The sequence below is a fragment of the Nanorana parkeri genome, unplaced genomic scaffold (genome assembly GCF_000935625.1).
Source record: "Nanorana parkeri isolate BGI_ZX_2015 unplaced genomic scaffold, ASM93562v1 scaffold1342, whole genome shotgun sequence".
Lineage (NCBI taxonomy): Eukaryota > Metazoa > Chordata > Amphibia > Anura > Dicroglossidae > Nanorana > Nanorana parkeri.
This window is the reverse complement of record NW_017307610.1, coordinates 51,128-68,743: the sequence shown is the minus strand read 5'-3', so window position 1 is coordinate 68,743 and position 17,616 is coordinate 51,128. Positions and strand designations below refer to the sequence as shown.

At 40.8% G+C, this 17,616-nt stretch overlaps 1 protein-coding gene across 1 annotated transcript in view; it reads left to right on the top strand.

Moving 5' to 3' along the window:
* SLCO4C1 (solute carrier organic anion transporter family member 4C1) overlaps positions 1–15,764 on the top strand; it is a 41,114-nt gene extending 25,350 nt beyond the window's left edge. Inside the window, exons 9-14 of the mRNA XM_018569484.1 lie at positions 4,789–4,984; positions 6,846–7,002; positions 8,460–8,650; positions 10,764–10,828; positions 12,358–12,495; positions 15,505–15,764. Coding sequence (XP_018424986.1) covers positions 4,789–4,984; positions 6,846–7,002; positions 8,460–8,650; positions 10,764–10,828; positions 12,358–12,495; positions 15,505–15,635 — 878 coding nt within the window. The 3' untranslated portion in view covers positions 15,636–15,764. The remainder of the gene's footprint in view (positions 1–4,788; positions 4,985–6,845; positions 7,003–8,459; positions 8,651–10,763; positions 10,829–12,357; positions 12,496–15,504) is intronic.
* The last annotated feature ends 1,852 nt before the right edge of the window (positions 15,765–17,616 follow it).

Sequence of the window (17,616 nt, the reverse complement as noted above, 5' to 3'; positions counted from 1 at the left end):
TTAAAAGCGGTACCAAGAACACGGCTGCTGCAGCAGCCATGTTCTTGTTTTAACCACTTTAACGGGCCGCCGTCTGTAGACGTATAGAGGCCCGGAAGTGGTTAAATACACTTTATGGTGCCTTAATGATGAACTACAGGCAAGTAGCTAAATACCCAGATGAAATAATATAAGGGAACTGTTTTACCCAAAAGCTTTGGGGAAAAAAAATGTTTTCTTCCCATCTAGTCTCAAGATTTGCGCAATTCTGATGCACAGTTCTGTCTGGCCGGGTAGGAGACCTATTTTTTTGTTTCGTACATTTCAGTAACACTTACAGGTCTTGTCTAAAGGAAAAGCAGAAGACTAATATTGCATCTTTGTTACTCTGCTCTCACCCTCAGCATGATTCCTTGCACTGCAGAACAAATGATGAACTCACCGTGCTGCCTCTTCCTCCCCCAGTCTGAGCTCTGTTATAGGGCTACAAGTCATCACGGGGCTCGCTCTGCCCATTTGACATTGTCAGCTGTCAAATAGTATACCACCAGTGGCGGAACAATCGCCATAGCGACCCAGGCGGCCGCTATGGGGCCCAGGGCACAGGGGGGCCCGACCAGGAGATCCCCCTGATGCCATATGGGCCACCTGGGTCGCTATGGCATCTCAGACTTCTGGCTGTCACTGGCAACTGTGAGGAGGAAAGTGCTGCTGTTCAGATCGCTGATGTGTCCTCACAACTGCTGCTGAGTCACTGACAACCAGCAGCTGCAGAGGAGGAGGCTGGGCCCGGCATCGACAGGGAAGGAGGAGGTGGGGCCCAGAGATGGAGGAGGTGGGGCCCGATGATTGAGGAGGCGGGGGCCCACCAGAAACCGTGGAGGAGGCGGAGGCGACAGTGCATCAGGGCTTGGATAATTCATCACACAAAAGCTGGAGTTAATGAAGAATTTCCCTAATTTTCTGTGCGCTCAATGCCGAAACACCCATAGGTGATTTTTTCCCCCCTAAAAGCACTGTCCTCCATACGCATTGACCCTGCTATGTCCCAACTGTCCCTCATTTGGAGGGACTGTCCCTCATTTGGAACCAAATCCCTCTGTCCTTCTTTTCCTCTTAAAGTGAAATTAAAGCCCACATTTTTAAACCCCCCAATGCTGGTATAAGGACTTACCTTAAATGATGCCTCTTGATCCGATCATTTTCTTCTTTTCAGTAGTTTTCAGGAGTTCCTCCAGCGCTGGTTCCAGTCTCTGATCCAGCGTTTCCCTTCTGCCAGTTAAAAGTTGGCCACAGAATTGGGGATTTGGTTTCAGTGGTAGAAAGTAATTATGAAATAGGGACCAGGCCTAATTGCACACGTGCTGGGAAAGGAAGCATCCCTTCCAGTGCCATGGTAATAGGCTAAAAACGCACTACACATGGTGCAGCATGCTTGAAACAACCGGGTCGGTTTCAGTCCTCCAAGGAATGGGAAATGCACCAAACAGCTAACCAAAGCAAAGGGGGTAGAATAGAGGACTCAGCAGCCATACCAATGAAGGCTATATAAGAAAATAAGGGAGAAAGAAGAGGGCACAAGAAAGGAGCACTAAGCCAAAATAAGGATGTCCGCAGTCACCTCCAAGCAGACCTGCTATTAGCTAGGCAGTCTATCAATGATGCCAGCGCAAGTCCAAAAAAAGAGAGCCAGTTTATGAACTATGCACAGGGGCTTCACCTGGGGAGCAACTTTATCGCAGCCAGGTAGGGAGAGCTGCTTGCACAGTGCAACTTTTTAGGTCCCATGAGGAAGACAAAAAAGGAATGCATGGAATGGATCAGCCTCAAATTGGAGTTAGGTCCCATGTGATAGGAGCAAGGGTGGAGACACCATACGCTGCCATAGTGTTAGTCAGGAAATCAACTTTACTTCATAGCAAAGTGGCAGTGTGTCTAAAGTTCTTCAGTCTCTGATAGACTATCGCTAAATGTCAAAAAGTGATCAGTGCTCATATCAATAGCATAGACTTTTACTTTCTGTGAATGTAGTTTTCAATGTGCATTAATATCCAATAACTCATATAACATGCATAGTGTGTCATAAAACTATGTAAATTAACTGTGTACATTTTCAATGTACCAAACCTGCAGTATTCTGTCTTAAGCAATAGTAAATAAAAGGTCCTTAAATGAGTATTAGAATGACTTGACAGGATAACACTGGGATCGGCAGCATAAATGGCAGCTAGCAAATGCTCAATAGTAAGAACAAAGTTGTTGGTGACATATCAGACATGTTTTGGAATATGCCTGCTTGACACCTAACATTTTTTTTCCTTTAACAATTACAACGCAGTGTCTGCATAATGCTTTTAGCAGAACCACAGAAGAAGAGGAAGAACAAATATTTTTTTAAACAACGAATTGTACCAGGGAGTTTAAGCAACATTGTAGAAAGATAAGGAAATGTTGAATAATATCTACTACAGGAAGTCAAAGTATTACTTAAAGCGACACCAAACCCCTTTTTCTCCTTATACACATCTACACAATGAACATTCCCCAAAGCCATATTTATTTATGTGTTAAAATAAAGTCTTACTATTTTAATCTCTTTAGAAAGTCTGCTGTGCTCGCTCCTGTGGCTCTTCTCTCCCCTCACACTTCCTGTCCCTTAGTAAGAGCAGTGTACGTTTGTTTCTGGTCATGTGCACATCTTTTAGGGGACCAGATGATGCAGCAGGAAACACAAATTTTAAACATTAAGAAGCAGTATCCTTTGTAAGCGATTTAATCAGCAATTGAAAAAGCTTAAAAACATTTTGACTTTAACAACTTTAAAGTGTATGTGAACCCCTATTTTTTTGCATGGAGTAGGTAAGGGTTAAAACTTTTGTGAGTTTTATTGGAATATGTTTTCCATTTGGCAGATTTCTCTTTACTTCTTGTCCTGTAAAACCACAGGAAGTGAGAAGAAAGTTACTCTTCAAAGTGAGTTCTCACCACTGCCCCTGAAAGACTTGTCTGTCAATTGCCTGCACTTACAACTGACTTATTAATGCACATGCAAGTACATTACTGTGTGTTGCTGTGGCATTCAAAATGAATGCCATCACATTACACCATGGTACATCCGTTATCGTCTGAATCTGGCCGAAGGTTCATATTACACTAGCTATCTTGTTGATGGTGGCAATTCACCAATAACAGGATAGTTCGAGACCAATTACCTATTCCCTATGGTGTTAGTCCCTGAACTTTGAAACCAGCGAGATGTGGCATCATCACTGCCCCTGATAATTTGAACAAAATTATGCAGCATTTTGGGCAGTGAGGAAGTGATTCTGTAGAAGCAGGTGAGTGTTCTCTGTGGACATGTTCCTGATTCTGTCAGTATGGTACTGATTGTGTTGCTGTGGACACTTGTGGTATTACACTAATCAAAAATTAAAATGTATCTTTATATTATTGCAAAAATGCAAAATGTTCAAACACAGCCCTACTTGGCCTGCAATTTATTTAACGTATTTAAAATAAGCCACATACACAATCTCAAATATTGTTAATAGGTGTAATATGCAGGTCTATAGCACAGTCTTACTATATGGATGTCCCCTGGTTGGTAGAAGAATATGTATGTTATTTACCTTCCTACCGTGTTTCCTCGAAAATAAGACACTGCCGTATATTTGTTTTGGCTCATAAAAACACACTAGGTCTTATTTTTTTTTAATGTACAACAGTCTACATGTATTCATGTACAAAAATATGGTGATCAGGGACGCTGTACCTTTCCAAGAGCAATTTCCTAACCAATCGTTGGCCAGAATGAGAGAAGCGCACTTTCACTATCGATTCCTCAGAGGCGGAGTGCATTTGGTATCACTCCGCCTGTGCAGAAGCCGGCGCTATAGAGGAGGCATCGGCTCTGCTCCTTTCGTTGCCGCCTCGCTTCCTCTAGCGCTGGCTTGGTTGGCACCGCCGATTCTCTCCTGCCTCTTCCGCGGCTCTTCAAGTTCCCCTACTAGGTCTTATTTTCGGGGTAGGTCTTATATTTTAGCAATTTCCAAAAATAGTACTAGGTATTATTTTCGGGGTAGGTCTTATTTTCGGAAAAACAGGGTATGTGAGTTAAAGCATTGTCTCTGAACTCTTAAAATGTTCACTTTAATAACTGCAAATAACTTAAAGCCTATCTCCAGGTTAACAAAAAACTCCCTTTGCTGTGAGACAGTGGTTAGCTGCTCTGTGAGGGGAATTTATTAAAACTGGAGCAGACAAAATCTGGATCAGCTGTGCATGGCAACCAATCAGCTTCTCTCTTTCATTTTCAAATCTTAACTGAACAAACTGAAGAGAGAAGCTGATTGGTTACCATGGGTAACTGCTCCAGATTTTGTCTGCTCCAGTTTTGATAAATTCCCCCCATTATTTCTACGATGTGTTACTTACCCAATCCCCGCTCCCACTGGCAGTTGGTGTTAGGGGATGTGTAAAGGTCTTTTACTTAGCTGTGCCCTGCTCCTACTGCCAGTTGGTGCTCACCTCTTTTCCCTCTTCTCCAGCTGATGGATTGTGCATCAGAATCCCTCTGGCAGCCCATTCTCCCCATCGCCCAACACATCAGTTTGGCTCCCAGTCATGGCCTTCCTCCCCCAGTCTGAGTGTTGCTATAGAGGGGATTACAATAGTCAGATACCAACAAACAGAGCTCCATTCATTTGTGTTTTTTTTTTCTGCCTGGAGCTTAACACTTTGCTCATTGAATTGCTTCATTGAAAAAGTTTATTAATGTTAATTCTTGCTCGTTCTATTTTAACTTCCCAGGTGGTGTACTAATTCCAGCAGCAGCAATTGGACAAGTCATTGGTGGTGTCATTGTCTCAAAATTCAAGTTTGATTGTAAAAACATTATTCGATTTTCAATAATATTGTCCTTTGTGTCCATCGCTTTGGTAACAGTCTTCATTTTTGCGAAGTGTGGCAATGAGCCATTTGCTGGTGTTACAGTGGCTTACAATGGGTAAGTACGTGGTGGATGTCTTGCTGTAAGCGACAGTAAACTCGTGTCACATTTCTATGGCTATGTTTTTTTCTTTCATATTTAATTAGCTTATCCACACATATGCTTATACGCAAAATGAGCCATTCCTATTATGTGTATTCCTATGTAAATTGTCACACAGTGATGTTTTCAGTGGAATTCTGCTTTGTGAAATTATATCTTAGTGGTTTCAGATTAGTGGAGTGTTTTTGGCTAATTTATTTTGCCATGAAAGGAACAATTTTGCTGCAGCACTGCTTAGGCTTAATGAACATATATATAAATATAAGATCTACCTTTTTTTTGTTTGTTTTCTTGAATGATTTGTCAAAGAGGGTGAGAGGATGTGTGAGGGTCTGAAGGTGATCGGTGAGGGAAGAAGGGGTATGGGGGAGGGTGAAGTATGGGAGACAGAGGTGAAAGAGTGTTAAACTTGTTTTGATAATCAAGAGGCAGTAAAGTGGATAAGAGAGAAAATTATGTATATTTTAGTTGATATGAAGAAGCTGGAAAGAGGACTTTAAAGAGGGATATATGTTTTTTATACTGTGTTGAGTGGAACAATGATGAAAAATGTATTGGAAAAGTTTAATAAAATACATTCTTTAAAACAAGATCTACCTTTAGGCCAGGGCCATCAGAACAATATACAGTATCTTAATAGTACTGGCCCGGGGCGGCAAAAGCAACCCTCTGGCTCTGTATATGTGTGTTGTCATTCATTCTTAATGGCACCCCAAAACACATCTACAGTAGTCATGGGCTCGATGTTCGACTCGAACATTGGCAGTTTGTGTCTTCGGCGAACACGCATACTGTTAGGGCGTTGCAAAGTGCCCAATCATGGCTCACCTCTCAGATGCCGTACAACTGTAAAAAGTTGGGCCGAGCTAGCTCTCACTGCTAGCTCCGCCCAATTGTTTATATGTTGCCGACATCTGTCAAAATGCCATTCTGTGGCGGTAGTTCGTTGCGAGCAGATGGGATGGCAAGCGTCTTTTTAAAAATTATTCTTTCTATTTATTTTTTATTGTTTTTTTTTACATTTCGTCAAGTCGTTGTCGTGATTGACTCTGGATACACGTTTTTGTGCCCACATTTTTGGGGGGTGGGTTCCTCCTTAAAGTTCCTACCAGACCTTAAGGGCCTGGTATGACTTTTGGGGGGAACCCCATGATTTTTTATTTCTTTTTTTTTCTAAATGGGGTTCCTCTTAACATTCCTACCAGACCTAAAGAGCCTGGTATTGTTTAGGAGGGGGAACCGCAAAATGTAATTTTTTTTCTTTAGAAATGTCAGTTTTGCTGCAGCAGGTTCAAGACATTGTACAGATGTGCCAATTTACAGTCAGTTTAAGGGGACCCCCCAGGTACGATATTTACAGGAATTTGTAATTTTTATCGTTACCCTTTAAGTGATGTTAAAATCACTTCTCCTTTAAAAACTGTATTTTTGAAACTTTTTTTTTCATTGATTCTTGTCCCCCAGGGCAGTACCCGGACCCCCATACCATTTTTATGGCCAATAAATTGCATATAAGACTTCAAAATGGGGTCAATTGATTTTCACATTTCTAACCCCATAGACTTGCATTGAGTTTGAATTCAAACTTTTTCCACATTCTAAAGTTCAAATTCCAACCTAACACAGGGGGTGTACAGCCCATCACTATTCTACAGTATAAACAAATGCACCTGAACGATAGCACACCATAGTGCACAGATGTGAGGGAGATTTACGTGAATGCAAGTTGTTTTTTGTTCATTTAAATAACAACATGTAAAAATGACTGATGTTTGTCTATAATTCTTCTGCTTCATTTCACTTTTTGTATTAATAGAACAGATAAACGTGATGAACTGTCGTCCCTGTGTAATGAAAACTGCTCTTGTGCCCGTTCCTATTATGACCCAGTTTGTGGTGTAGATGGAGTCCAATATTTTTCGTCTTGTTATGCTGGATGTTTATCCACAAATGTATCTAGTGGTGGTATGAAGGTAATCACTTTTATTTCTTGAAAACAAGAACAAGTGTACCTTTGTGATTCAAACAAACAAACAAACAAACAAACAAAAGGTGTTCTTCCTATGCCAAGAGCACTAAATTAATGATTGTTATGCAGCGCATGTTTGTTATAAAGGGTCTTTTGTTCCAAGCAGGAGTCAGCAATATCTTCGGGTGGGGTTGGGAAAAGATAGAAAAGATAATCTCTGCATTACTTTAGAGGTTTATGGTCTCTGCTTAACTCAGCTAGCAATGCACAAACAAGCCTATGCAGCATGCATATATAAAACAGTGCCAGGGGTGCCTTCTTTATAACTGCAGATAACCTTATCAGGATACCGAAGATAATTTGATCTTGCAGGATCTGTCCTGTACAGCTCTCAAAGAACAGCAGAAGAAAAGCAAAAGTTTTCAAAATACACATACTATATTCTTTAATACATAAATTAAATCAAGCTACAAATTACCTCAGCGTAAGTGTTTTCAAACAAATATTTATTTAGTTTCTGATGGGAAGCAACTAAAGTAATTTGCACCTTACTACCTGACGCTGCTGCAAATTATATATGGGCTTGCCCTTTTTACTATATCATGCTGATAGATGGCTTACACCTAGTAAAACACCGAAAGCTTGAATAACACTCCCACTGTGTTTCATTAGGTCAGTCTGAGCCTGAGCCTTTTTTTTTAAATATGGCCCAGAATGCAAAATCAGTGTACTGTATATCTGGTCACATTTAATGACATTGCTAGAAATTAACTCCTGCAGGTGAGTTGTTTAAACAGTTCAACGGGTTTTCATTGCCCGTTGGATTCTAATTTGAATAATATTACCGAAAATGCAAGGGTGACATCCTCTCATTTGTCTTTGTAATAGCGGGAATGGGGATAGTGACAGACACTACAACCTCTAAATTTTAAAAAGACTCAAGAGAGATCAGAATTAAATAAGAACTTTATTAACTTTACGCTTTACAATATGTGTGCCTAATAACCAAACTTAAAGAAGACATACAACAACATATTTGCCCATTGAAAAACACTTAAATGCCAGTGTTACAAATGTATTTATTAAATATTGCATAAATGTATGCAGTGCTTTACATAGTGAACATTCACATCAGTCCCAGCCCTCAAGTAGCTTACAATTTAAGATCCCAATCTCACATGTATACATACAAGGGCCAATTTACCTTCCAGCATGTCTTCGGCTCATGGGAGGAAACCCACACAAGCACAGGGAGAACATGCAAACACCTTGGAGATAGTGTCCTGAGCGGGATTTGAGCAAGTGACCCCCAGTGCTGCAAGGCAGAAGTGCTGACCTCTATGCCTTTATTAATATCTTAACCGTATCCCCATAGTCTATGTATGGTATAAAATATTCTGTTTTTAATGGGGTACAGGTTTCCCACTAGCCTTTCTATTTGATATTTTTTTTTTCTTGCAGACCTTTACCAATTGTTCGTGTATAGGAGATCCATCACAGAAAAAATTTAAGCAAGCATTACATTTAAATGAGGCAATATCTGGAAAATGTGAATCTACTTGCACAAACCTGATATTATTTATGGTGTTCTTTTTCTTTGTGGTTGTTACTACGTTCATGACTGCAACACCGACAACCATGGCCATTCTAAGGTAAGCATTGGAAATGCATTCTTGTGCATTGTACAGCACTTTTAAAAGCTTGTCAAAATGAGACGTGCTTTCAGGGATTGAACATTTGGATGTGAAAATCAGACACAAATAAAAACACTGAGTAATGCAGTTATGTAAATATAATATATCAGATTATTATGACCTCCTGACGTTTGTAGGCAATTAGCTATTGCGCTGAATTTGCTAGAGAGCCAGACCATTATAAATAGGGACGCAGGTTGTTTACCACTACAGTAGAAGTGATTTTTTTCTGAAGATATGGGTAAACAACGCAATTTAACAGCCTTTGAACGTAGGATGATTGTTGGCGCTTAAGCCATGGAGTGAGTATCAGCAAAACAGCAGAATTCGTTAAATGTTCAAGAGCAGCTGTTGTTAAAGTGTTTAAAGACTGGACTGTAAGCCGAAAATCTGGGTCTGAACGTGCGAATTGTGGCCGTCAGCGACTAGTCTATGTTAGGGCAGAACGGAGAGTGGCAAGACTAGAACAAGACAACAGAAGGGCAACAGTGCAGTGTCAGATTCCTCGCATCACCTTTCAACATCTCGTGGAGTCACGAGGCGGCCCAACAAAGTCATCCCGTGGAGTCATCTCGTGGCCCAACGAAGTACTGATGGGGTGGTCATAATAATCTGGCCACTCAGTGTATATATATATTTGCTATTCAGCAGTGCACATGTGCTGATAATGAACTTGCTGACAGAAAGAGAGAGCTAGGTTAGCAGAGAGATTATCTCAATAGTATGCTATTGCTCCTTCAATGTTCAGTTACACTTTTGGGGCAGGCTGTTGACCAAACTGTATTGCTTAACTGTTCCAAAGAAAAGTGATGTCACTGAGCTGGCAGGGGTTTTTGAATTACGCAATTGTCTGAGCAGAATTAAACAATTTTGTATGCAATATTAAAGGAGAACTATGGGGTTAAGTCTTTTCCCCATAGTTCTCCTTAGGGTAACGGGAGGACACAAACTAGCGTCCTCCCGTCACCCTAGGCTCAGTATACTGCGAGCTGTAGCTCGCGGTATACTGAGATGCCGGAGTATACCGCGAGCAGCTGATCGCGGTATACTGAGACGCCGCAGCTGAAGCGTATCCCGACAATTGTGCCGGGATCCGCTCAGCTATCTAAAGGCAGAGCCAGCTGTACCCGCCCCCTCCCCGTCCGTTCCGCCAGTCAGCGCTGGCAGATCGGAGCGGGGAGGAGGTAATCCAGCCCCTCCCCTGTCACGGCAGAGAGCTGTGACAGGATCGAGAGGTGAGCGAACGCCGGTATGTGTTCGCTCACCTCCCGATCTACTGAGCCGACCTGTGACAGTCTCATTGTCACAGGTTGGCTAGAACTATGAGGTGAGTGAAAAGCACTCACCTCATAGTTCTCCTTTAACTGTGAAACATAACAATCAGGGTATTATTCATGAATATGAAGCACAATGATGCTTAACTATTATGTATCGATTTAATAAAGTGCTATTTTTGTATTGATATTTAATAAATGTTGGTCTTTTATATGCAATACATGGTCTGTTAGTGATACCCTGAAAGCCCTGCAAATGTTTTCTTTTGTGGTGTTCAATTCTATTGGGGTGGTCCATCACATTGTTTTCTATATATTCAACAATACCGATAGACGTAAAGGGTGTTTGCCATTTCAGAAAGTTGGTAAGTAATAGCTGTGACAGAAAGTGTCTTTGACCAGTTCCTTGGTTTGCTAAGCCCACACTGTACAAGGAGCCTTGACTTCTTTCCAAGTCCAGATCAAGCCCCGCCCATCCTGCACCAACCATTCCAATGCTAAATGTCAGTTACTTCTGGGTAGCCTGGGACTTTAATCCAAGGGGCTGCACAGGAACCAGGGATTAAATTAAAGACACATTTGCTTGCAGGTACCACAAAGTTTCTGCAGTTCAGCACTATCATCACCTAAAGTACTTTTCATTTGAAACACACTACTCAGTATCTAACTCTAAGAGTTTTTTTATGTAGAATGGCTGTAAGAGGTTCACAATATTTTGTGACTTATGGAGTGAGATATGTTGGACATGCATTAAATGTACTTATTATAAATTGTTTATGTCATCATTCTTCTTTCAGGTGTGTGCCAGACAAGCAAAGATCATTCGCTCTTGGGGTACAGTGGGCATTAATTCGATTACTGGGTAAATGTCACCTTATTTATCATTATATATAAAGCTACAAATTGTTTTTATTTTAATATAATGCAAATTATTCCCAAACCTCATAATGAGAATAATTTGTGTTCAATAAACTTTAGTAATCACAGTGGCATGCACACCCTGCCAGGCTCCTCAACACTGATGCGCTTTGCCTTATTAGAGAGCTCAGTCATATAGACATTGCCATCTACAGCTCTCAATATCCTTCAGTTTTTTAGGATGCATAGTAGCAAGAGATGCAATCAATAACAACTTTGCAAAGAAACTCAGTCTCATGAAAATTTGGGATTTAAAAACTGAAAAGGTAGAAAAAAATCTACTCACTGGATAGGTTTCATTTTCATTGGGGCATACATCATCTTCACCTGACTATCCGGCTAGTGCAGGCAGATGTGAGATGTGAGACAAGAAATAGGACACTCATCTTAATAGAGAAGCCTTGACAGCTTCCATTAAACCCTCTAGTCTCCTCCAGCTGAGCTGCATTAAAAAAAACAAGTTCTTAAAGAAGAACTCCAGAACGATTTTAATAACCCTTGTAATGGGGCTACCCCAGCACTGCAAGGACTAAGTGCTAATTTTTGTCTCAAAATTAACAAAGTTATATTTACCCGAAGCTCCAAGCCGGTTAGCTATCACAGCTCTCCCTCCAGTCTCTCTTCTCCTATACTGCAGCATTGGAATGTTCATCAGGGTCTTCACGTCTATACACAATGTATACATGATGATTAATGGGACCTTAGACCCCCTGCAGAGGAGGGGGACAAAAGCTGGAAGGACTGTTCTAAAAACAAGCCAGCTCCACAATGCAGGTAAGTATAAGTTTTTTTTCAACCTAACAAAAACGAGCAGTTAACCCTTGCAGTGAGGGGGTAGTCCAACCCTCAAGGGTTAACAAAAATATTTCCTGGAGTTCTTCTTTAAGTGGTGTTATTGGCCTGAATCTAAACCATCAAAATACAGCTTGTTGTGTTTAAGGGAACAAAAACAGACCGCTCACAGCACCGAATTATGTGACAAAAAGCTACAGTCCTGCTTAGAAGAAACTTTTCTTGTCTTGTAAGAAACTTTCAAAATCTGACTGCATTAAATCCGCCATACGCATACAAGGGTCTATTTACCAATCTTCTCCCCCAAAACTCACACACATTTCACCCAAAAATAACACATGTTTGTAATTGAATCCAATTTGAAAAAAATCATGAATCCTGGGTGAAAGTTGTGTGAAAAGGTGTAGAAATAGATCCCACAGTGTTTCCTGGATAGAATTATCACTTCATCATCTTTGACTAGCCGTGCTGCTTAGTGTCAAATTAACTTTTGACTAAAACTCCATTGAAAAGGTTAACATTATTGCTAAACTTTTCCGATGGGAGTTTTGCTTTTTAAGTAACAAACATTTTATTGATGCAGTTTATAGATTTGCATGTGTTTGGATTATGTATAATAATTGTGCATGGGATGTATTTTTTTTAAATTCAGAATGAATATTGTTTTGTTTCTGTTTCTAGGTTCTATACCTGGACCAATATTATTTGGAGTTACTATAGACAGCAGCTGCATTCTGTGGAACTTGAATGATTGTGAAGTAAAAGGAGCCTGCTGGATCTACAATAATACAAGTATATCCTACAAACTTGTTGGCATCAGTAAGTCATTTGTTTTACATTAGCAACATTTAAAGCCCATCTCTGGGCATGCAAAATCAAGTATTTTTGCAGTAGGGATACCCCCGCACTGCAAGGGTTAAAGGAGAACAATGGGGTGAGTGTTTTTCCCCATAGTTCTTCTAAGGGTCACGGGAGGACACAAACTAGCGTCCTCCCGTGACCCAAAGCTCAGTATACCGCGAGCTATAGCTCACGGTATACTGAGACCGACGCAGCCGGGACGGATCCCGACATTACTGTCAAGATCCACCCAGCTGCGTGATTGACAGCTGGCTCTGCCTACCTAGAGGCAGAGCCAGCTGTACCCGCCCCCTCCCCCATCCGTTCCACCAGTCAGCGCTGGAGGATCGGAGCGGGGAGGGAGGGAATCCCTGCAGGGAGCCATGAGTGACAGTTACATCTCTCTGCAGGGACATGATCGAGAATTGAGTGAGCAAAGGTATGTGTTTGCTCACTTCCCGATCTATTGAGTCAACGTATAACAGTTTCATTCTCACAAGTCGGCTCGAACTATGAGGATGAGTGGAAATCACTCACCTCATAGTTCTCCTTTAAGTGCTCATTTTTGTCCAGGGAATGGAGTAAAGTAAAGTTACTTACCTGAACCCTACTCTCCGGCGGTCAGTGATGTCCTCTCCTCTACCATTATCCATGGAACCTGCAGTGGTCCTTAGATTGCCAGATCCCAGAAGAAGCTGCAGGGAACAGTCTAGAAGCCCTGAGGGAGCCAGTGGCAGTGGAAAGCGGGTAAATAAATGTGTTTACTCCAGCACCTAGTCAAAAATGGGCACTTAAACCTTGCAATGCAGGGGTATCCCCACTGCAAGGGTACTTTTTTTGTTTGCCCAGAGATGGGCTTTCATTTACAATGCAAATGTTACAATATTAGCACATATAACTATTGCATTGCATGAGCCTTATGTTGTGGCACCAGTAGACTATGATCAAGGCCATACTTGCCATTATGCTTACAGTGTATATGTGCAACAAGGCACAAAATTTACCTTGCTTGCTAAAAAAACAAAACCTTGAATAACTCCTGGGCACCTAGAACGAAACATTGTTTTAGCATAGCATTAGGAAAACTTGGTAAGACCCACTATTTCCCCTGTATTATCTCCCTTTTTCTCCTTACTGTGTCCCTTTACATTGGCCTCTTTTCCTTATCCTTTAGCAGTCAATTAAAGCTGCTCTGCCCCTTTGATGACACTGGTCTCAGGCCAGAGAATTGTGATGCATTCCGGAACACCTTTTACTGTATTAAACAAAATCCTCTTTGGATTACATTGTCGATTTATATAATTATTGACAATGTTTCCCAGCAACGCTCTGCTGATGTAACCTTCCCAGGAAGCAATGCTTGAGCACAATGACATAATCTGTGCCAAAGTGGAAACAAAAATTATCAGTAAAATAAATATATGTTTGACTAATAAATAAGAGGATTTCATATCAGCATGCCGAGCTGTATGCTGATGTGATTTTTATTCAAAGGGGGTAGAGATCCACTTTATGCTCTATGACCGCTGTGACTGGGTACACGACTCTGCGTATGTCAGTGAGAGGTTGAAAAGGGCAGCTTTCCCTGGCTAGGAAGGAGTTAAGCCTTGCCCCAACAGGTACACCTCCTCTCTATTAATTAGCCTGCACCTGATAGTGGACTGGAGGGGAGAGAGATCCATGCTGGACTGAACGGATGCATGCAGACTGTAGAGCGACTGAATGTCTGTGGGATAAGGTCTGGCTAAGGGCCTGTTCACATAATATCAGGTGCGGATCTGCAGACTGATGCAGTGCGTTTTTGCCACGTTTTGCTCTGTTTTTGCTGCGTTCCTGTAAAAGAAAAAAATATATATTTTATTTTTTTTGCTGGAGTGGGGCTGTTAGTATGTTAGCTGCAGTGCGTTTTTGGCCCCATTCACACTGAGCGATTCGCAAATCGCGCAACTTGTATTTTGCGCGATATCGCGCAAATGGTTGCATTGAGCAACCTAGAATCGCGGCAAAATCCACTCCAAAAAGGGTCCTGCTGTAGCGACGCACGATCCGCGACAGCGACGGACAGAGCCCCATTGAGATGCATTGGAGAGCGATATCGCGTGGTAAATACGCGCGATATCGCGCGGATTACCGCGTGATAAATCGCTCTGTGTGAATGGGGCCGTTGACGCGTTTTTGACGCGTTTCCTGACCGTACAAAATGTGACATGCAGTATTTTTCTGTCGTAACCTGAACGGACTGCGCACGTGAGAACTGTAGCCCATAAAACACATAGGGATACATTGGGATGCATTTTGAGTGCAGGAGCGTACGGATCAGGTCAGCACACAAAACGGACGTCGTGTGAACAGGCACTCAAAGCTGTATGTATTGGACTGTGAGTTTTGTTTATGTTCATTTATACTGGAAGCTGGAATAGCCGCTCCAGTAGGACGTAGTGAGGACACTACTGTTACTACTACCTTACTCCTAAGGTGGAGTAGGCCTTTTTATTTATGTTACTCTTGAGTTTCTGCTGGAATTCGTTTGTTTAAAAAGGGAAAACGTACCCTGTTGATAAAAAGAAACTTTTTATGTTAAATGCTATGAAGCTGCATTTATTGCCAATACTGATCACCGACCAGTGACTTTCTTACACCGCCTAGCAATGCTCAGGAATAATTGTTAAATGGACAGCTGACAGTGCAGTACACATGTAAAAATCTGTTGACATTTGAGTGGGTTTGTGCTGTGGTGCATCATAATATCTCCTAAATGTTGCAATTGGCCAGAATTGCCACTTTTCAACCGCTTACAGGAGCATTAATCAGCGTTTAACATATTTTAATATCAACACCCATATAAACAAGGCCTTAGATACCAACAGAAGTCCTATGTAGGCAAACACACACTACTCTTGTTTATATCAATATAATCCTAATACTAGTATTGAGAATACAATTTCAATATCTCCATAATAATCAAATAATGTGTTTCCTTCCATGCAGGTGCAGCAAGCAAAATCATCACAATTATATTCCTTTTTATTGCGTATTTTATATATAAACCTCCAGCAAGCACGAAAGACTCACAAAATTCACAAAACAATGTCAAGATCATCTCTTCAGACTCTTTATGAGGGAATGCCAGACAATGTCCTACAGGAAGATGTGAACATTTCTACTGGTGTAGGTCATTGCACATGATCATAACATAAACCAACCAGAGATGTTATGTTATTCCGCAAACAAAAACTTAGCCAAGTAAACTATTAAGATTAACACATGCGGGGTAAAAACAAAGCTTTCCCCATGAAATATTGGTGTATCTAAATGAAATGGGGTAATATGTAGAGTTTCTTTTATATCTTCTCTAGAAGATTTACTAAAAGGTTATATTAACCTTTGCCTATTGGCTTCCATAGGCAGATTACTGAAGTAGAATAGGCTGTTGCAGTCCTCAATTATGAACATCTCTCCAACCATTGAAAGAAAACAACTCCCAGCACTCATTGTTGGGAGGTTAGCAATGACTATATATTGAATGTAAGAAATTGTAGATGTGATCTGATGATAATAACCTGCCTGTTCACATTAAATGCAGATGTGTTTGGCCCTATAGCTCTGAACATACAATTCAGGTACAGAGCAGTTTCATGTTTCAGGTTTGGTCATAAATCTGGCCATCCAGTAAGGGAATCAATCATGTGAAATGTATAACTTGTCTATTCAGTTGTCCCTTCTTATTGTGGTGGCTCAAGCAGCATTGAACACTGGTGCTACTGGTGTTAAGCCCTGACCATTAGTACTACTCCCTACCCTTGTCTGATCTTAGTTGTCCTGCCAGTAAGGATACTGAAGAAGAGACCCCCCCACCCCAGACATTATTTTGTTTGCTTGACAGGTATATGTTCAATACATATGGACATTTTCATACTCTCTAGATTGCCTGTGATACACACTCATTTTTGTTATGGTCTGCTACAGTCCCGGGTGCACCATAAACTGTGAAAACTACTGCATAAGTGTGCCAAAATCATTCCCTTGTATATAACACTGAAAAACCAGTATTACCAAATGTTAACTTTTACACCTTTCATTATTTCTATTTTAAGCCACGCACCAAAAAATTTGGAAGTTGACCCATAACATAAAAAAAAAAAAACTGATGAGTGTTTGAACTAAATGTTCAAACAATTGGAGATAAAAATAGTTGTATAATAACCACTTAGATTAACAAAGGCAGTTTTCACATATCTGCACCTACATTTACAGTCGTTCAATGTGCAGATGTTGCTGATTGGATACAGATTAGTGACAGAGTTGTACTTACCTAATCAATCATCAATTTACATCTAAAATGGCTCAATCCGTTGCTATCATCATCCCATTGTTAAGCAGGTTAAAAGAAAGAGTTGCTACCTACAGTAGTTTCATTGCCATTTTTTTAAATCAGAGCAGAACTCTGGGCCTATGTGGACTAACTTTTGGTTCATATCAAAATGTGTTTTGAAGCAGGTCAAATCGTAGGTGAGATTTACATGTCCATTAATTTTAAATGGTCTCAGAAGCATCTTAAACTGATGTCAAACTGATGCCATCGACACAAGCCCAAACCTGTTGACACAGTTCATGTGTTTTATTACTTTAAGAAAGTGTGTTGTCATGTATAGACATGCTATGCTTCTTGATTTGTGATTGCTGTGAACTTCTTTCAGCCAATGTATTTCAACATACTGCACAGATGGGAACTAGCAAAATTAAAAACAATGGCCAACCTGTGCACATTTGTTAAACCACGCACATTGAAATGCATAAGCAGATTGTACTGTTTTAGTTTAAGTCAAGTAGGATGTGATCTCTACACCAGCTGTAAGTGAATTATCCATTGATTTGTCTGGATTTGTTTTCTCATTTTGTCTCTCATAGTTGAGGTCTACCTATGATGCCAATTACAGGTCTCTATCATCGTTTTAAGTGGGAGAACTTGCACAATTGGTGGCTGACTAAATACTTTTTTGCCCCACTGTATATACAGATAGTTCCTAGAATTATATAAAGAAATCACTTTGTCTGGTGGCACGGGAAATTTAGCAAAAAAGATCAGCAACAGCTATTTTC